Source organism: Ovis aries, chromosome 2 (genome assembly GCF_016772045.2).
Source record: "Ovis aries strain OAR_USU_Benz2616 breed Rambouillet chromosome 2, ARS-UI_Ramb_v3.0, whole genome shotgun sequence".
Classification (NCBI taxonomy): Eukaryota; Metazoa; Chordata; class Mammalia; order Artiodactyla; family Bovidae; genus Ovis; species Ovis aries.
Window position 1 is genome coordinate 59610954 of NC_056055.1, and position 22936 is coordinate 59633889.

The 22936-nt window shown below is 35.6% G+C and overlaps 1 protein-coding gene across 4 annotated transcripts in view; it reads right to left on the reverse strand.

The window, feature by feature from the left end:
• The window catches only part of VPS13A (vacuolar protein sorting 13 homolog A), a 270963-nt gene that overhangs the window by 219748 nt on the left and 28279 nt on the right, over positions 1-22936 (reverse strand). For all 4 annotated transcript variants that reach the window (XM_027964486.2, XM_027964487.3, XM_027964488.3 and 1 more), the window contains exons 2-5: positions 12780-12823; positions 10143-10185; positions 3809-3904; positions 3431-3532 (exon numbers count right to left, since the gene is read on the reverse strand). In XM_027964486.2, the coding sequence (XP_027820287.2) occupies positions 3431-3532; positions 3809-3904; positions 10143-10185; positions 12780-12823 (285 nt within the window). The remainder of the gene's footprint in view (positions 1-3430; positions 3533-3808; positions 3905-10142; positions 10186-12779; positions 12824-22936) is intronic.

The window sequence follows — 22936 nt, forward strand, 5'->3', positions numbered from 1 at the left end:
AACCACTAATTACTAACACTTTTGCCCCCACTTAAAAATGCCAATGAAAGCGATCTTTTTCTAGTCCTATTCCACCTGTATACACTGATTATTTATCTTTTCCTCTAATGACCTACTACTTCCTAATTCAGCTGACCTAGAAAGTCTCAGATAAAGAAAAGCTGATGAAGATATTCTCATACTTGCATCAAAGGAGAGCATGAGTGAAAGAACATACTGAACAGGACTTTAGAATTAATAAACAGAAGTAGAATAAAAACTCTTTGAAGATGAGAGTTTTTTATTTTAAATGCTGAAACCCACCACTACCTAATAAAATCCTCTGCTCTATAAATTTAGTCATTCAATTAAATGCTAAATTTTTCTTTCCCTATCAACTAGTTTCTTTCAGGCTTCCTTACCCAGCTCAGATTCCTTAATACATTATTTCACCAACACTTTAAACTCTTGTGCTTTTTTTTCTCCTTTTTCTTCTGTCAATAAAGTTCCAAGCCGACACAAATCCAAACTCTACTTTTTATATAAACATTTGTATGCCTTGCCAGGTGAGTAGTGGAGAAGAAAAAGTACTACAAAACAGACTGCAATTACCTTAAGTTAGTCATTACCAACTTCAACTAACCAACAATCTTACTACATTTCTTCAATCAACTTGTTCACACTCCAGAGTAACCATCTTAAAATTCCTCTTGGTACTCGTCAAAGGTCCAACAATTCTTCCACTGCTCTTTTTACTCTTAGCAAACCACTTTACAACTATGAAGAAACTGAAGCTTCCTCTCTGCAACCATCACTAAATCGAAATAGCAATTTCTAAGGTGACCAAGGACCTCCATGTCATAAATAAAATGATTATTTGTTAATCCTCAATTTACCTGATAAATCAGCAGGATCTGACATATTCATCAGTTTCCAAGCCACTCTTTTCCCATCGAAATGCAATCTCCAAATTTCCTATTATAATACTTACCTAACCACTCTTTCTTGGTCTTTTTTTTTTTTTTTTTTTTGCTGTTTTCCTCCTCTACACGATCCTTAAATGTTGGCTTTCTTTAGGGCTTAGTTCTAGAAATGTTTCTCTTCTCATTCTATACTGTTGCTGCAGAGAATCTCATCTATACCCTATAGCCTGAACTATCTTCCTAACACTGACAACTCTCAAAAGTATATTGAATAATGCAGGAAGTAAGATATGATTACAGAGTAGTTGGTACATTCAGTAAACTACAAATAGGCGAGTATGGCTGGAACAAAGAACAGAGAAGATATGAAAGGGATGGGATCAGTAAAAGTCTGATTCAAGTCATAAGAGCAACAAAACTATTTTGTTGAAGAGTTCAAAATTCTATCTGCTAACAGGTATAATGGATGAATCTTAAGCATGGCTATTTATATTTTAGATTTAAGTATAACTAGGAGGCACTTCTGATTAAACGTGAGTTTGCATCTATTTTTCTCTTCCTCAGTAAAACCCCATGAAGGCAAAAGTAAAGGGGAAAAATGGATAAATCTCTAAGACCAAAAGAAAAGAGTGTAGAAGAATAAGAGAAAGCTTAAAAAATTCAGAAGCTAGAAAGCAGATGGCCTTATACAACATGACAGAAGAAGAAATTTGATCTCAAATGCCCATAAATTGAGATGCCAATAAAATACAAAATAAGTTAAAAAAAGAACCCTGGGAAGATTCAAGAACTGGAATCCTCTGAAAATATAAATGGCAAAGAGGTGGAGGAAGAAGGTGATCATATAAGGACTGGCTTAAAGTCTTTATATTGAGTAGTTAGATTTTTAGGTATCCTTCCTCTTCCAATCCACAGGATCAAGCAATTATCCTTTTCCCCACTCTCATAAGAAGCAAATGTTTATTCTGGAGACAATAAAGGCTCCAGACTCTGAGACTATGTATGTGAAGGTACAAGGAAATCCATCATACCAAAATGGACATACTAAGTAAAAGGTCTATGTAATAAATGTTAAGACCCACATCCAACTGCTATTGCCAATCAACACTAGGGATCTGACTTCCCATGATATGCGAATGGTAAATAAGCAGACAAAAAGATGCTAAAATACTAATTTTACACACAGACACACAATGGAATCTTATTCAGCCTTAAAAAGGAAACTGTGACAAATGCTACAACATGGATAAACCTTGAAGACATAAAGTGAACGTAAAGTCACTCAGTCCTGTCTGACATTATGAAGATATAATACTTCATATTGGGAAATAAACCACTGAAGAAAACACAAATACTATATGATTCCACTTGCATGATTACTCAGTAGAGTCAAAATCAAACAGACAAAAAGCAAAATTGCAGTTTTGCCTGGGTCTGGGGATAAAGGGGGGAAGAATGGGTGGGTTATTGTCTATCGAGTGTAAAGTTTCAATTTTACAAAATGAAAAGAGATATGGGGAGAGATGGTGATAGTGGATGCAATACAATAAATGTATTTAATACCACAGAACTACTTAAAAGTAATTAAGAAGGCAAATTTTATATGAACACTACAATAAAAATTTTTTTTTAAAAAGAGGATGAGGGTATGGATGAAAGACAATACAAATGAAAACATAAAAAGTATTGCCAGGAATTGTGGTAAATCTTTTTTTAATGCCTTTTTTCACCTGTTTGTCAACTGGTAAATCGTTTATTATCGCTTTTTTTTTTACTTAAAAAGTAAGTTAATGGCAAGGACATCTTGAGCAGTACACATACAACTCTTCTAAGATGCTTAGCTGTCAAAGGATGGAGGAGCATAAGCTAACCAGAGGACAAGGATAGGAACATGACTTGACACTTAAAGATAAGAGAGGCTATGGCATATTTACATGTCAAAGAGAAAGCTTCACTGGAAGGAAAACTTAAGAGTCAGAGTACAAGAGTGCAGATGTTGATGGTTATATAAAGAACTCCTACTATTACTCCATTATCATCAACAGCAATAAGTGGAAAGGGGTTAGATTTCTGCAGGACATCTCTAATACTAACAAAACAAGGGGACGAAAGTAATGGACCAATTTGGTCTAAGCTGAACAGGAATGTATGTGACGCCAGAGGGTAAACAGATTTGGAAATATATCAAGAAACTAAGTATCTCCAAAAGGTGAAGAACTAATAAAAGTGGAATAAGGAAAAGACTAGAAAGGTTAAAAAAAAAAAAAAAACTCCATGAAATTAACTAGTATACTTAAAAACTAACCTCACCCTTATAAGTCTAGAATATTATTTGCACTAAGGTAAATTTCTATAAGGTAATATTTCTATAAACATGATAAAACATAGAAATCACAATAAATTCTTATAATAAGACTATCATATTTTTAAAGTATTCTCAGTGCTCTCAGAAGAAAATAATATAGTAATGTAATAAATATTTAGCTCTTTCCTGCTTTTCTTATTACCATTCTTATTGTTTTCTTTACCTTGATCAGCTACTTTTCGTTTTGCTTCTTCTATTCTTTTCAATTCCTGTTGCTTTGCTTCAAAGAGTTGTTTTTCTTCCTTTATAGGATCATATTTTATTCCTGCAGAAAGTATAAAAAAGGAAGACTCTTAATTACCTTAAATTTAAATATAGTCATTCCAAAAAATATCCTGGAAAATAATCACTAATTTAAAGTTTGCAAAAATTGAGGGTAAAAACCAATTTATTTTATATAACCAAATAACACATTTAAATATTAAAAAAGCTCAAAAAATTCACCAAAATCATTTGAATAAATATAATTATCAAATATAAAGATTTTTTCACATTAAAAAAAAGGAGTAATTGAAATAACAATGTTTAAAATTTGACTTACTAGAAGAAGGCACTATGAGTAAATAAACGTCTTCTAATACAGCTTCAACTGGTTGGGTATAAAGGTTTTTCCATGGAATTATAAGATTAAGAGTACCTATAAGAAAAAAAAGAAAAAATATTATTCTTTCAATCTAGATTTACTATCAGCCTGTTTTCTATCAAACACTAAAGGTGATAACAAAGTAGTCTTTGACTTATGAGCTCATTAACTTTATAGAAAGCTATTTTACAACAATAAAAAAGTCTTTTAGTGATGATTTGAAATTATTTGTATTAGTATTATTGGAAAACCTACTTAAAAATGTTCTAAATATTTACAAGTTTCTATTGTGGTGATATGTACCACAAACATATCAGTATTATCCTTCCATTAACCAACAATCCTTGATAAAATAAGATTGATTTGTACCAATTCTTACTCAAAATCTCTAAGAAATATTTTTCTTATACTATAAAAAGGTAGATTACAAACTTTATATATTTTATATATAGAGATTTTACACATATGTACATATTTGTATATATACAATATTTACATAAGTATGATTATCGTAAGTGTATGTACTCATAAATTCCTATGGTAATAATCAAGGATCCTGGGCAATTTTAGAAAATCATTTCAACTAATAAAAATATTTTGCTACAACCCAACAGGAAAGTATTTTAAAAGCATCAGATTTCTTAAACTAAAGAATATGATGTAAAGGACTCATGACACTATTAATTCTAGTTTTATGTATTTTATGTATTTAGTATATGTAGAAAACTTCTACAGTAGTTTTTAATATTTAAAATATTTTTTAGAAAGTATGAATCTCTAGATTTAAAACTAGTTGTCATGATCAGGGAAGGAAAAGACTTACTAAATACATTATTGCTCCATTAACTCTTTAGAAAGAAAGCTATGACAAATCTAGACAATGTATTAAAAACCAAAGACATCACTTTACCAACAAAGGTCCATATAATCTAAGCTATGGTTTTTCCAGTAGTCATGTATAGATGTGAGAGTTGGACCATAAAGAAGTCTGAGCACTCAAGAATTGATGCTTTTGAATTTTGGTGCTGGAGAATACTTGAGAGTCCCTTGGACTGCCTGGACCAGTCGATCCTAAAGGAATCAGTCCTGAATATTCACTGGAAGGACTGATGCTAAAGCTAAAGTTCCAATACTCTGGCTACCTGATGTGAAGAGTCAACTTATCGGAAAAGACCCTGATGCTGGAAAAGATTGAAGGCAAAGGAGAAGAGATGGATAGATGGTATCAACGACTCAGTGGACATAAATCTGAGCAAACTCCAGGAGATAGTAAAAAACAGGGAAGCCTGTGCTGCAGTGCATGGAGTCTCAAAGAGTCAGACACAACTTAGGAACTGAAAAACAATAATACATACTTAGACATACTGTATTATGTAACTCCAAAAACCCATGTTTTAAAAAATGCCAAATCAAGAAAAAGATTTCTTCATACTAATTTAGAGAAAAATAAACTACCTGACTTCTAAAAGAAGAATAGCTTTCTCAGTTTTAAAATCACAATCAGAATCCAACAACACATTAAAAAGATCATACACCATGACCAAGTGGGCTTTATCCCAGGGATACAAGGATTCTTCAATATCCACAAATCAATCAATGTAACTCACCACATTAACAAATTGAAAAATAAAAGCTATATGATTATCTCAATAGATGCAGAGAAGGCCTTTGACAAAATTCAACATCCATTTATGATAAAAACTCTCCAGAAAGCAGGAATAGAAGGAACATACCTCAACATAATAAAAGCTATATATGACAAACCCACAGCAAACATTATCCTCAATGGTGAAAAATTGAAAGCATTTCCCCTAAAGTCAGGAACAAGACAAGGGTGCCCACTTTCACTGCTACTATTCAACATAGTTCTGGAAGTTTTGGCCACACCAATCAGAGCAGAAAAAGAAACAAAAGGAATCCAAATTGGAAAAGTAGTAGTAAAACTCTCAATGTTCGCAGATGACATGATCCTCTACATAGAAAACCCTAAAGACTCCACCAGAAAACTACTAGAGCTAATCAATGAATACAGTAAAGTTGCAGGATATAAAATCAACACACAGAAATCCCTTGCATTCCTATACACTAATAATGAGAAAGTAGAAAAGGAAATTAAGGAAACAATTCCATTCACCATTGCAACGAAAAGAATAAAATACTTAGGAATATATCTACCTAAAGAAACTAAAGACCTATATATAGAAAACTATAAAACACTGATGAAAGAAATCAAAGAGGACACTAATAGATGGAGAAATATACCATGTTCATGGATCGGAAGAATCAATATAGTGAAAATGAGTATACTACCCAAAGCAATCTACAGATTCAATGCAATCCCTATCAAGCTACCAGCGGTACTTTTCACAGAGCTAGAACAAATAATTTCACAATTTGTATGGAAATAGAAAAAACCGCGAATAGCCAAAGCAATCTTGAGGAAGAAGAATGGAACTGGAGGAATCAACCTGCCTGACTTCAGGCTCTACTACAAAGCCACAGTCATCAAGACGGTATGGTACTGGCACAAAGATAAATCCACACACCTATGGACACCTTATCTTTGACAAAGGAGGCAAGAATATACAATGGATTAAAGACAATCTCTTTAACAAGTGGTGCTGGGAAAACCGGTCAACCACTTGGAAAAGAATGAAACTAGATCACTTTCTAACACCATACACAAAAATAAACTCAAAATGGATTAAAGATCTAAATGTAAGACCAGAAACTATAAAACTCCTAGAGGAGAACATAGGCAAAACACTCTCAGACATAAATCACAGCAGGATCCTCTATGATCCACCTCCCAGAATACTGGAAATAAAAGCAAAAATAAACAAATGGGACCTAATTAAAATTAAAAGCCTCTGCACAACAACGGAAACTATAAGCAAGGTGAAAAGACAGCCTTCTGAATGGGAGAAAATAATAGCAAATGAAGCAACTGACAAACAACTAATCTCAAAAATATACAAGCAACTTATGCAGCTCAATTCCAGAAAAATAAACGACCCAATCAAAAAATGGGCCAAAGAACTAAATAGACATTTCTCCAAAGAAGACATATGGATGGCTAACAAACACATGAAAAGATGCTCAACATCACTCATTATTAGAGAAATGCAAATCAAAACCACAATGAGGTACCACTTCACACCAGTCAGAATGGCAGCGATCCAAAAGTCTACAAGTGATAAATGCTGGAGAGGGTATGGAGAAAAGGGAACCCTCCTACACTGTTGGTGGGAATGCAAACTAGTACAGCCACTATGGAGAACAGTGTGGAGATTCCTTAAAAATTGCAAACAGAACTGCCTTATGACCCAGCAATCCCACTGCTGGGCATACACACTGAGGAAATCAGAATTCAAAGAGACACCTGTACCCCAATGTTCATCGCAACACTGTTTATAATAGCCAGGACATGGAAAAAACCTCGATGTGCATCAGCAGAAGAATGGATAAGGAAGCAGTGGCACATATACACAATGGAGTGTTACTCAGCCATTAAAAAGAATACATTTGAATCAGTTCTAATGAGATGGATGAAACTGGAGCCTATTATACAGAGTGAAGTAAGCCAGAAAGAAAAACACCAATACAGTATACTACTGACACATATATATGGAATTTAGAAAGATGGTAAGGATAACCCTCTATGCGAGACAGCAAAAGAGACACAGATGTTTAGAACGGACTTTTGGACTCTGTGGGAGAGGGACAGGGTGGGATGATTTGGGAGAATGGCATTGAAACAATGTATACTATCATGTAAGAAACGAATCGCCAGTCTATGTTCGATACAGGATATAGGATGCTTGGGGCTGGTGCACGGGGATGATCCAGAGAGATGATATGGGGTGGGAGGGGGGTTGAGGATTGGGAACTCATGTACACCCATGGCTGATTCATGTCAATGTATGGCAAAACCAATACAGTACTGTAAAGCAAAATAAAGTAAAAATAAAAATTAAAAAATAAAATAAAGTCAGAGAAGATAGTGGCCATTTTAAATTTCTATACTAACAATATACCATTTGTACCACTAAGCATTTGCTTTAAACCAAATCATTTTTTTCCTTCCTTATGAAGGGCAGGCTTCTTACAGAAAATTTAGAAAAATCAGAAAAAATACATAAGAAGGTACTTTAAAAATCTTCCACATGAAAACAATTACTTTGAAAGTGTGTATGTAAGTATATTTGATATGTATGTAATTCTGCATCTTAAATGAGGAAAACTCTGAAAGATCAGCAAGATTAACAACCCCCATTAATGGCAAGGGGACAATACGTTCTTATAAAACTGGTTGTACCACTACATCACTCATTTGGAAATGTGTACTTCATTTAGCAAGCAGACTGTATTCCTACTATAAGCCAAGTATTGTGCTAAGTGAAGATATGATAAAATTAAAATTTTAAAATTAAATCCACTTCTCAAAAAACTTACTGTCTAGAAGTAAAAATAATAATGATATTAAAGAATGGCAGTTTCTATGATAGAGATATGCAAATGACACCTTAAATGAGTCTCAAGATTATCTTATGTATTAGGTATCAGTTCAGTGTACTTTCTACCACCTTATATTAACACTGAAAATTTACCCTGTCATCATTTTTAACATGGTCAGAAAAGAAAAAAGAGAACAGAAATAATGAAGGCACTAAATGAAACCAAGTCTACCTACTGTCCTTATATATTTTTCTAGATGTTAAATTTATATACACTGATTTACAATGATCATAGGTTATAAAATTCAATGACTTTCAGAATACTTTCAAAAAGTATATGAAAACATTTACTGTAAATTTTTGGCCCAACAGAAATAAGATTACATTGTTCAAATTTTGTAATATGCAATATTGAGAAAAAAGGGAGGTCAAATCAATATGGATTATGAGGAATCTTTATTAATGATAATTTTAAAACATAAAATCCTACATACACCATGACTACAAGTCAAAATGTTCACATGTAAAAAAACATATAAAAATTTGCAAAAATAAATATATTAGGTGGAAAAGTAATGGGTGACATTTTCCCCATTTTATTTATACTAAGTAGTATTTAAATTATGGGGGCAAAAGGAAGAAGAGAAACAGAATTACAGTCCTAGCAATGTAAATGGAAAAAGTTTCTTTGGCATATGGTCTAATACCAACTATAAGAGCACAAAATTGTGGAGATTTTCATCAGATAATGAGCTTTCAAAACACCTTGTTCTCCAAGTGACACCAATACACTGCAATAACATTATATAAATTCTTCTACACAAATTACCTGCATAATACTAATTTTGTCACAAATAATACTACTATCATCTTGTACAATATGTAAACCAATAAAGTTAATAAACTGAAATAATTTAAGAAATGAAACATATATGTCTTTATTAAACACATTTGCAATCAATTTCTGCTCAACTAGTATATTGAGCCAGTATATTCTGCTCAACCAATATATGTAAACCATAAAAACTGGAAATGTAATACAAGAAAATTAACATAGTGTTTCCTAGAAAACTAGCAGAACGGAAACCAGGTTTTTGATTGGTTCCTGACCAAACTGCCTGGAGGATCCAGACCCAATTCCTTATACCGTTTATCCATGACCAATCAAAATACAGCAATGATAACTAGTCAGAAACTTAAGAAACTGAGACAGTCATTCTCTCCATTAGTTTTAATGCTCTGGATCTCAACTCATTTCAACACTTAACAAGATGTATAATTTCACAAGTATTGGGGCTTCCCTGGTGGCAGGGGTTAAGAATCCACATTGCAATGCAAGGGACACTGGTTCGATCCCTGGTCCAGGAAGACACTACATGTCACTGGGCAACTGGGCATGTGTGCCAAAACTACTGAGCCCGCACTGCACTCTGGAGCCCACAAGTTCTATTAAGCCCATGTTACAACTACTGAAGCCCCCATGCCCTAGAGCCTGTACTCCACAACAAAAGAAACTGTTGCAATGAGAAGCCCTCACAGCACAACTAGAGAGTAGCTCCCACTCACTACAACTAGAGAAAGCTCACCTGCAACAACAAAGCCCCAGTACAGCTAAAAATAAATATTTTTTAAAAGTATTTCACAGGTATTCAACAAGGGATATATGGATCACAACACATATTAAGTTACACAACAAAGTTTTATATAGGTGAAAACACATGATTCTTTTAATTTATACTCAGAAACATTATACAGGTCACATTATAGAGATATTAGACATATTATTCTGGTTACATGTCTAACAGGAGGACATACAAATAATAAAGACAGCTTACCTATATGGCCAACTTTAATTTTAAATGGTACATCCAGTTGACTCTACAAAAAAATATATATGTAAAATCTTAGTACATACACAGTTTACAAAACACATAACTAATTTTTTCTTCCCAAAATTACTTAAGGGATTTATACTTATTTAAGTTTCTAAATACATAACTGCAATATCTTCAAATCCATAAAATTTAGAGCCTTATCACCTTAAATAGTGAAAGAGTCTACAGCAGTACTGACCATCAAAGTTACTCATATCAGAATCATTACAGCTTTTACACTGTTTGAAAAAGAAAAGAAAGTGGGAAACTTCACTGTCAGTGTGTATTTGAAGGGAAACTAAACCACTAGTGCAAAAAATATCCTCAAATAAATTTCTCCTCATTCAGTGGGAGAAAAGACAACCTTTTCAATAAATGGTACTAGGATAACTGGATATCCACCTACAAAAAGAATGTGGTTGACCCTTATCTTATACCATATATGAAGATTAACTTGGAATGAACCAAAGGTCTAACATAAGAACAAAAACTATAAAATATTCAGAAGAAAACAAAATCATGTGATTTCTTGGATATCACATGAAAAGCACAGGCAACAACAATTTTAAAAAAGGATGAATCCAATTTCACCAAAATTTAATTTTTTACATAAAAAATGTTTGTATATAACACTGTTAACAGAAGCAAAAGACAACCCACAAAATGTGAGGAAGTACTTGCAAATCATATCTTCTGACAAGGGGAAATATCCAAAATATGTAAAGAACCAAAGTGCACCACCCCCTCCCCAAAAAAAAATCCCATGATTTTACAAAATTAGCAATGCTTTTCAATAGACATTTCTCCAAAGAACATATAAAAATGGTCAACAAGCACATGTAAAGATGCTCAACCTCACTAATCATTAGAGAAGTACTAAGGAAAACCAGTAAGATTTACCACTTCATACTCATTAGGATAGTTATTATCAAAAAAAACAGAAAGTAAATGTTGTCAAGGATATGGAAAATTGGAATTCATGTACTGCTGGTGGGAATTCAGGTAAACTTCATTTTATTGTGCTTTACTTTGTTGCACTTCCCAGATACTAGGTTTTTTGTTTTGGTTTTGTCGTTTATTTTTTTCTTAATCAAATTGAAGGTTTGTGGCAATCCTTCACCAAGGAAATCTCTCAGTGCCACTGCCCCAACAGCATTAGTTGTTAGCTGATGTACGTACGCTGTTGTTTTAGACTAGGCAGCACAGTGGTAAAGAATCTGCCTGCCAATGCAGGAGATGCGAGAGACATGGGTTTGATCTTCGGGTTGGGAAGATCCCCTGGAAAAGGAAATGGCAACCCATTCCAGTGTTCTTGCCTAGAAAATTCCATGGACAAAGAGCATGGTGGGTTACAGTCCGTCAAGTTGCAAAGAGACACACATGACTGAGCAACTGAGCATATACACACATAGTGTAAACATAATTTTTAATACCCTGGGAAACCAAACACTTCTGTGACTCGCCTTACTGTGACAGTGTTCACTTCACTGTAGTGGGCTGGAAACAAGCCTACAAAATCTCCAAGGTGCGCCTGCATAATGTGGCTCAACTGCTATGGGAACAGGGTGGCGGCAGTTCAATGGCGCAGCGGGGCCCGACCCCTGCGGCTCCATGGACTGGAGCCCAGCAGGCTCCTCCATCTCTGAGCTTCCCGAACAATAGTACTGGAGTATACTGCCATTTGCTTCTCCAGGGGAATCTTCCCAACCCAGGAATCAAACCCGGGCCTCCTGCACTGCAGGTGAATTCTTTACGGACTTAGCGTGGGAGGTCCTAAAAAGGCTCAACATACAATTACCAAATAATCCATCAATTTCACTCCTATTTACCCACAGGAAATGAAACCCAGGATTTGAACAGACGTGAATACTAATATTCATAGCAGCATTATCCACAAGAGACAGAGGCAAAAACAACCCAAGTGGACATCAACAGATAAGTGACCAAAATGCAGTATATACATAAAATACTATTCAGCCTTCATAAAAAGCAGTGATTTCCTGATAACTGCTACAACATGGATGAACCTTAAAGGAATTATGCTAAGTAAACTAGATAAAAAATGACAAACACAGCATGATTCCATTCACATGAGGTACTTGGAATAAGCAAATTAAGAGAAGCAGAAGCTAGCAAGGTGAATGGGGAAAGGGAATAGGGAATTACGTTATTTCTTACTGGAGACAAAGCTTTCCTTAGTGTAATAAAAATGTTTCAGAAATACATACTGATGATGGCTACACAACACTGTTAATGCTACTGTATTCTATGGCAAAAAATATATATATGATTAAAATGGTACAAGGGAAAAAAAAACTGAAGATGACTGGAGAGGTAACTTAAAAATCTAAAATGAAACCATACAGGAAGAGAGAAATTTTAGAAATATTTTTAATGGGGGAAATTACAGTCAGGTTGTATTTCTATGGAGACTGAAAGTCCATTTTGCAAAATTCATGTTTATACAAATTATTTTAAGTTTTCTTAAACTTAAATAATTTAAGATGACAAATCAGGAAGATGTTCATGTAACCTAAATGTAACCTGTTCATGGAACCTAACATGGAACCTAAGAAAGTGTCTACTGTCAAAACATACCAGGGCATTTTCTTTAATTTCAAGATTCTTCAGGGCCACAGCTCCTAAAAGAAAAAAAAAAAAAAAGAATAAAAAACTAAAAGTGAAATATTCAAATAAACTTTATTTTAACAAGGTGAAATATTCAAATAAACTTTATTTTAACAAGGTAGGTATATTTCACATCATTTATTATAAGTTCTGACCTATACAGCTATAGCTCAAGGATAATGGATACATTTTCATTAAAATTATACCAATAATATGAATCTACCAACATAGCATGATGTAAGAAATTGCTGGAAAAAATGACTGCACTCAAGTATATTCGCAATGAGCAACTGAAAAGATTTTTAATTCATCCATGTGAGATTAATAGGGATTTCTTATTAGAGACACTGAGTGTTGTCATATCTTGCTCTGTTTTAATTCTGCTACAGAAAATGAATGCCTTCACTTTTTAGCAGTAATTTGAATATGAGCAACTGGATCACAATAAACTGTGGAAAATTCTGAAAGAGATGGGAATACAGACCACCTGACCTGCCTCTTGAGAAACCTATATGCAGGTCAGGAAGCAACAGTTAGAACTGGTCAGGGAACAACAGACTGGTTCCAAATAGGAAAAAGAGTACATCAAGGCTGTATATTGTCACCCTGCTTATTTAACTTCTACGCAGAGTACATCATGAGAAACGCTGGGCTGGATGAAGCACAAGCTGGAATCAAGATTGCTGGGAGAAATATCAATAACCTCAGATACGCAGACGACACCACCCTTACGGCAGAAAGTGAAGAACTAAAAAGCCTCTTGATGAAAGTGAAAGAGGAGAGTGAAAAAGTTGGGTTAAAGCTCAACATTCAGAAAACGAAGATCATGACATCTGGTCCCATCACTTCATAGGAAATAGATGGGGAAACAGTGGAAACAGTGTCAGACTTTATTTTGGGGGCTCCAAAATCACTGCAGATGGTGACTGCAGCCATGAAATTAAAAGACGCTTACTCCTTGGAAGGAAAGTTATGACCAACCTAGATAACATATTCAAAAGCAGAGACATTACTTTGCCAACCAAGGTCTGTCTAGTCAAGGCTATGGTTTTTCCAGTGGTCATGTATGGATGTAAGAGTTGGACTGTGAAGAAAGCTGAGTGCCGAAGAATTGGTGCTTTTGAACTGTGGTGTTGGAGAAGACTCTTGAGAGTCCCTTGGACTGCAAGGAGATCCAACCAGTCCATCCTAAAGGAGATCAGTCCTGGGTGTTCTTTGGAAGGACTGATGCTGCAGCTGAAACTCCTGCTACCTCATGCGAAGAGTTGACTCATTGGAAAAGACCCTGATGCTGGGAGGGATTGAGGGCAGGAGAAGAAGGGGATGACAGAGGATGAGATGGCTAGATGGCATCACTGACTCGATGGACATAAGTTTGGGTAAACTCCGGGAGTTGGTGATGGACAAGGAGGCCTGGTGTGCTGCCATTCATGGGATAGCAGAGTCAGACACAACTGAGCGACTGAACTGAACTGAACTGTTGTCTAGATGTTCACATGATATACAGGAAAAACACCAAGATGTAAACATCAGTGAACATCTAATAGAAGTGACTTGTACAATTAGAAACAAACATTAATATATTGGGGTACTGACCAATATATATTGGGTGAATGACATAGGTATATGGAGTACCACTTACTATTTTTTCTACTCTAATGTTCAATAGTATAGTTTAAATTTTACATTTATGGCTAATTCTTTGAACTGGCAGCTTTGATTTTTTTTTTAATCAATATACTGCACAGATATAAGATGAATTAGTACAACTGGAAAAAGCATTATACTGTAAAATGTTATTTTACATTAAAATGTATCTCCTCTAAATAAATAGCTTTAAGTCTATAATGTTATATATCTCTATATACTGGTTAAAATTAAACTTGATAGAAAAAATACTTCTATCAAATATATTTTAACAAATTTTAAAAGGGCTTCCAGTGCAACAAAATGAAAACTACATATCACTGAAGAAAAATTAAGAGGTAACAACATTTAATTTGTCCAAAGTTAATATTCACATATAAAACTAAAATTAGATATTAGTAGTACCATTTAAAGTACAAGTGATTTTAGATTTGGGGTTTCTCTGATTACGACAAGTTTCACACAGCAATCTATACAACTGTTTTAAGTTGCTGATCTCAAATGCATTTTTTAAAAACATGTATTTGCACTCTCCTCCCTTCACTATGACTATTTTTGATACTAAATTTCATATCTAATTATTTTTTGTATCCCTTCACAATGACTATTTTTCATACTATGTTTTGTATCTCATTATTTTGTGTATCCCTTAACAGCTTATTTTGGGCTTCCCTGGTGGCTCAGTGGTCAAGGCTGCCTGTCAATGCAGGAGACACAGGTTTGATTCCTGGGGAAGATCCCCTGGAGAAGGAAATGTCACTCCACTCCAGTATTCTTGCCTGGGAAATCCCACAGAGAGAGGAGCTTAGTGGGCTATAGTCCATGGGGCCACAAAAGAGTTGGACAAAACTGATCAACGAAACAACAGCAGCTTATTGTGGGTGTAGATAACTTTTCTACTTTTATCTTTAAACCTCGCTACTAGTTTTGTATGTGTGGATGACTTCCTACCTTTACTGTCTGTTTGCCTTTACCAGTGACCTTTTCGTTTAATAATATTCTTGTTTTCAATTACCGTCTTCTTTTTTCACCTAAAGAAGGTTCCTTTAACAACCGTTGTAAAGCTGATTTGGCAGTGCTGAACTCTCTCAGGTTTTGCTTGACTGTAAACTTTTGATCTCTCCATTAAATCTCAAGGAGAGCCTTGCTGGGTACAGTATTCTTGAAGGTAGATTTTATCATTTAATCACCTTGAATATATTGTGCCATTCTCTTCTAGCCTGCAGAGTTTCTCCTAAAAATCAGGGGATAACCTTATAGAGATTCCCTTGTATGTTATGTGCGTTTTTTTCCCATGTTGCTTTTAGTATTTTCTGTCTAATTTTTGTCAATTTGACTAACGTATGTCTCTTTGAGTTCCTCCTTGGGTTTATCATGCATGGGACTCTGCACTTCCTGGACTTAAAAGTATTTCCTTTCTCATGTAGGGATGTTTGAGCTTTTATGTTTTGCATAGAGTGCTATACACAAAAACATCACTGTGACCACAAACCAAAATCTATAATAGATATACACACAAAAGAGAAAAGGAATCCCAAATGTAACACAAAAGATACTCATCAAATCACAGGAGAACAAAGGTGGCAGGGGGCAGGTGGGGCGGGGCGGGGAGAAAGGGAGAAAACCTACAACAAATACAAAACTGCTATCAAAATGACAGTAAGAACATACATATCAATAATTAAGTTAAATATAAGTGGACTAAACACTCCAACTGAAAGACACAGAATGGCTGAATGGATACAGAAACAAGACCCACTACACAAGACTCACTTCAGATCTAGAGACACACACACTGAGAAACGATGAAAAAAGGTATTTCATGTAAACAGAAATCAAAAGAAAGCTTAACTAGGTATATTTATATCACATGAAATACTTTAAAGATTGCTACAAACTAGTATACCACTACAGAGAACAGTGTGGAGATTCATTAAAAAACTGGAAATAGAACTGCCATACGACCCAGCAATCCCACTGCTGGGCATACACACCGAGGAAACCAGAATCGAAAGAGACACGTGTACCCCAATGTTCATCACAGCACTGTTTACAATAGCCAGGACATGGAAGCAACCTAGATGTCCGTCAGCAGACAAATGGATAAGCTGTGGTACATATTCACAATGGAATATTACTCAGCCATTAAAAAGAATACATTTGAAGCAGTTCTAATGAGGTGGATGAAATTGGGAGCCTATTATACAGAGTAAAGTAAGTCAGAAAGAAAGACACCAATACAGTATATTAACGCATATATATGGGATTTAGAAAGATGGTAATGATGACCCTGTATGCGAGACAGCAAAAGAGACACAAATGTAAAGAATAGACTTTGGGGCTCTGTGGGAGAGGGTGAGGGTGGGATGATTTGACAGAATAGCATTGAAACATGTATATTATCATATGTGAAACAGATCACCAGTCCAGGTTCAATGCATGAGACAGGGTGCTCAGGATTGGTGCACTGGGATGACCCTGGGGGATGTGATAGGGAGGCAGGTGGAGGGGGCGTTCAGGATGGGGAACACATGTACACCCATGGTCGATTCATGTGACTCTATGGCAAAAACCACCACAATACTATAAAGTAATTAGCCTCCAATTAAAATAAATTTTACTTAAAGGACAGACTATACCGCATCTACTTAACTGATATACAGACAGAATTCAATCAAAAAGTGGCAGGATACACATTCTTTTTAAATGCACATAGAACATTCTCCAGAATAGATCACATGTTGGACCACAAAGCAGGCCCCAGTAAATTTAAGAAAACTGAAATTGTATCAAGCATCTCTTCCAACCACAAAGCTATAAGGTCATAAAAACACTAAAAACAACTGCAAAAAACACAAATACATGGGTTAATCAATATGTTACTAAACAATCAATGGATCACTGACGAAGTGAAAGAGGAAATTTTAAATATACCTAGAGACAAATGAAAAAACAACAATCCAAAACCTATGGGAAGCAGCAAAAGCAGTCATATGAGGGAAGTTTATAGCAATACAAGCTTACCTCAGGAAACAGGAAAAATCTCAATGAAAAAAAACCTAACTTTATACCTAAAGCAACTAGATAAAGAACAAGCAAAACTCAAAGTTAGCACAAAGAAAGAAATCATAAACATCAAGCAGCAATAAGTGAAATAGAGACCAAGAAAATAGAAAAGAAAAAGGAAACTAAAAGCTGCTACTTTGAAAACATAGGAAGTCTTCAAGACTGAACCAGGAAGTAAAAGCAAGCATGAGCAGACCAACGACAAGAACTATAATTTAACCTGTGATTAAAAACTCCGAATAAACAAAACCTCCAGGACCTGATGGTTTCACAGGCAAATTCTACCAAACATAGAGTTAACACCTATTCTTCTAAAACTACTCCATAAATATCAGAGGAAGAACACTTCCAAACTCATTCCATGAGGAAACCATTGTCTTGATACCAAAACCAAAGATACCACAAAAAAACTAAAATAACAGGCTGGTATCACTAATGACCACATATGCAACAATTCTCAATAAATACTAGTAAACTGACTAAAACAGTACATTAAGAGGCTTATACACCATGATCAAGTGGAATTTATCCCAGGGATGCAGGGAATTTTCAATCTCCACAAAACAATCGGTGTGTTGCATCACATTAGTAAACTGAAGAATAAAAACCTTATGACTCTCTCAACAGATGCAGAAACAGCTTTTGATAAATTCAACACGTATAAGAAAAATGCTCCAGAAAGCAAGCAGAGAGGGAACATATCTCAACAAAACAAAGACCATATATGACAAACCCACAGCTAATATTATACTCAATGCTGAAAAGCTGAAAGCATTTCCTCTAAGATCAAGAACAAGACAAGTATGTCCACTCTTGCCACATTTACTCAATATAGATTTGGAAGTCCTAGCCATAGCAGAGAAGAAAAAGAAATAAAATGAATCCAAACTGGGAAGGAAAAAGTAAAATCATCACTGCAGATGACATGATACTTTACCCAGAAAATCCTTAAGATGCCACCAGAAAACTACTAGAACTCATCAATGAATTCTGTAAATTGTAGAATATAAAATTAACATACAGAAATCCGTTGCATTTCCATACACTATCAAAAAAAAAAAAACATATTCCGTTCAGTTCAGTTGCTCAGTCGTGTCAGACTCTTTGCAACCCCATGAATCGCAACACACCAGGCCTCCCTGTCCATCACCAACTCCCAGAGTTCACTCAAACTCACGTCCATCGAGTCAGTGATGCCATCCAGCCATCTCATCCTCTGTCGTCCCCTTCTCCTCCTGCCCCCAATCGCTCCCAGCATCAGGGTCTTTTCCAATGAGTCAACTCTTCGCATAAGGTGGCCAAAGTACTGGAGTTTCAGCTTTAGCATCATTTCTTCCAAAAAATCCCAGAGCTGATCTCCTTCAGAATGGATTGGTTGGATCTCCTTGCAGTCCAAGGGACTCCCAAGAGTCTTCTCCAACACTACAGTGCAAAAGCATCAATTCTTTGGCGCTCAGCCTTCTTCACAGTCCAATTCTCACATCCATACATGACCACTGGAAAAACCACAGCCTTGACTAGATAGACCTTAAGTCGACAAAGTAATATTGCTGCTTTTGAATATGCTATCTAGGTTGGTCATAACTTTTCTTCCAAGGACCAAGCGTCTTTTAATTTCATGGCCGCAGTCACTATCTGCAGTGATTCTGGAGCCCAAAAAGTAAAGTCTGACATTGTTTCTGCATCTATTTCCCATGAAGTGATGGGACCGGATGCCATGATCTTTGTTTTCTGAATGGTGAGCTTTAAGCCAACTTTTTCACTCTCCACTTTCACTTTCATCAAGAGGCTTTTAGCTCCTCTTCACTTTCTGCCATAAGGGTGGTGTCATCTGCGTATCTGAAGTTATTGATATTTCTCCCAGCAATCTTGATTCCAGCTTGTGCTTCATCCAGCCCAGCGTTTCTCACGATGTACACTGCATATAAGTTAAATAAGCAGGGTGACAATATACAACCTTGACGTACTCCTTTTCCGATTTGGAACCAGTCTGTTGTTCCATGTCCAGTTCGAACTGTTGCTTCCTGACCTGCATACAGAGTTCTCAAGAGGCAGGTCAGGTGGTCTGGTGTTCCCATCTCTTTCAGAATTTTCCACAGTTTATTGTGATCCACAGAGTCAAAGGCTTTGGCATAGTCAATAAAGCAGAAATAGAGGTTTTCTGGAACTCTCTTGCTTTTTCCATGATCCAGCAGAAGTTGGCAATTTGATCTCTGGTTCCTCTGCCTTTTCTAAAACCAGCTTGAACATCAGGAAGTTCACGGTTCACGTATTGCTGAAGCCTGGCTTGGAGAATTTTGAGCATTACTTTACTAGCATGTGAGATGAGTGCAATTGTGCGGTAGTTTAAGCATTCTTTGGCATTGTCTTTCTTTGGGACAGGAATGAAAACTGACCTTTTCCAGCTGCATCAAAAAGAATAAAGTATCTAGGAGTAAATCTAACCAAACAGGTACAAGACCTGTATTCAGGAAAAAAAAAAAAAAAAATCATATACTACCCAATGCAAAGTATAGACTCAAGGTAACCCCTATCAAAATACCAATGGTATTTTTCACAGAACAAGAACAAATAATTTTGCATAGAAACACAGGAGACCCTGAATAGCCCAAACAATCTTGAAAAAGAACAGAGCTGGAGCAATCACCCTCTCTGACTTCAGACTATACTACAAAGCTATCATTATCAAACTCCAGGAGATGTTAGCAAACTCTGGGAGACGGTGAAGGACAGGGAAGCCTGGCATGCTGCAATCCATTGGGCTGCAAAGAGTTGGACATGACCAAACAACTAAACAACAAAAAAATCATCATCCAAACAGTATAGTACTGGCACAAAAACAGACACATTGATCAATGTAAGAGAAGAGTCCAGAAGTAAATCCCCATATTTACAGTCAATTAGTCTACAAGAATATACAATGGAGAAAACAGTCTCTTCAGTAAGTGGTGCTGAGAAAACTGGACAGCCACATGTAAAAGAATAAAATTAAACCATTTTATAACACCATATACAAAAATAAATTCAACCTGGATTAAAGACCTAATTGCAGCAGTATTTTTTTGGATCCATCTTCTATAGCAAGAAAAAGGCAGAAAAAGTGAATCTTAATTAAGCCTAAAGTTTTTGTACAGCAAAGAAAATTATCAACGAAACAGAAAGACAGACCTACTGAGTAGGAGAAAGTATTTCCAAATGATAAGACCAATAAGGAGACAACATCCAACGTATATTAACAGCTCATAGACCTAGCAATCCCAATATCGGGCATACACCATAAGGAAACCAGAACTGAAAGAGACGCATGTACAGCAAGGTTCACTGCAGCACTATTTACAATAGCTAGGACACGGAGAAGGCAATGGCGACCCACTCCAGTATTCTTGCCTGGAAAATCCCATGGATGGAGGAGACTGGTGGGCTGCCGTCTATGGGGTTGCACAGAGTCGGACACGACTGAAGCGACTTAGCAGCAGCAGCAGGACATGGAAGCAACCCAGATGTCTATCAATAGATGAATGTATGAGGAAGTTGTGGTACATAAAAAGAATGGAATATTAGCTAGTAGAAGGAACTCATTTGAGTCAGTTCTAATAAGATGGATGAACCTAGAACCTATTATACAGAGGGGAAGTAAGTTAGAAAAAGACAAACACTGTATATTAACGCATATATACACAACTTAGATGGTACTGACAATACTACATGCAGGCAAGCAAAAGAGACACAGACATAAAGAACATGCTTTTGGACTCAGAGGGAGAAGGAGAGGGTTAGATGATTTGAGAGAATAGCACTGAAACATGTACATCACCATATGTAAAACAGATGACCAGTGTGAGTTCAGAGACCAATGCATGAAGCAGCACCCAAAGTTGGTGCTCTGGGACAACATAAAGGGATGGGGTGGGGAAGGAGCTGGGAGGGGGTTTAGAATGGGGAGACACTTGTATACCCATGGCTGATTCATGTTGATGTATGGCAAAAACCATTACACTATTGTAATTATCCTCCAACTAAAATAAATTGATTTTTTTTTAAAAACAGCTCATACAACTCAATATCAACCCCCCCCAAGAAATTAAATTCCCTGGGGGTCCAGTGATTGAGACTCCATGTTTCCACTGTATGGAGGGGACTCAGGCTTGACCCCTGGTCAGGGGACTAAGACTTGACATACCACACAGAGCGGCTAAAAAAAAAAAAAGACTGAAAAATGAGCAAAGGAACTGAATAGACATTTTCCCAAAGAAGACATGAAGATGGGCAACAGGCATATGAAAACACACCCAACATCATTAATCGTCAGGGAAATGCAAATGAAAACCACAGTAAGATATCACCTCACAGCTGTCAGAATGGTTGTCATCAAAAAGAACACAAGTAACTAATGTTGCTAAGAATATGGAGAAGAGAGAACCCTGGTACAGTTGGTGAGAATGTAAATTGATGCAGCCACTGTGGAAGACAGTGTGGAAGTTTCTTAAAATCTAAAAATATAACTACCAGATGACTCAGCAATTCCACTCCCGGGTATATATTCAGGGAAAAAAAAACCACTAATTAGAAAATATACATGCACTCCAATGCTCATAGCCACATTATATACAAGTGCCAAGAAATGGAAGCATCTTAAGTGTCTATCAACAGATGAATGGATAAAGAAAATGTAATACACACATAAAATGGAATAAGAGCCATAAGAAAGAATAAAATATTGCCATTTGCAGCAAAACAGACAGACCTGGAAAGCATTATGCTAAGTGAAATAAATCAGAAAAGTATATTTAAAAAATCCAACTAGTGAAGAAAACAAGTAAGAAGCAAACTCACAGATATACAGAACAAACTAGTGGTTACCAGTGGGGAGAGGGAAGTAGGGAGCAACAATATAGAGATGAAGGGGGAAAAGGTTATTATGTGATTGTATGAACTATATGTGAAACTTTCGAAAATTGTAAAGCACTAACAGATTTAAAGACTCTTTCCTTCAATGAAAAAATAAATTAGAAATAAAAATAAAATGTGACTATGTGATAATTTCTATTTTGTCCTGTCCATAAATTTACAATACTGAATAAGTTTGAAAATGTGCATTTTAAATAAAGTTTAAGTCATTTCACACACTTTTTAAAAAATCAGCAAGCTGAAAGATATGTAAATATTAATAACATAAGCTTCCAAATAGATGAACTTCCATAATAAAATAATAAAAACTTCTGAACTGAAATGTAAAGAGAAAGGCAAAATTAAAATGATAAAACAATGTCCAAGAACTGTAGGACAATTCTAAGAGCTGTAACCTAGGCATAATAGGAATACCAGAAGGCAAAAAAGGAGAGAGGAGCAAATGTATACATTTGGAGCAATAATGGCTAAGAAATTTCTGAAATTAATGATAAAGTCACCAAACC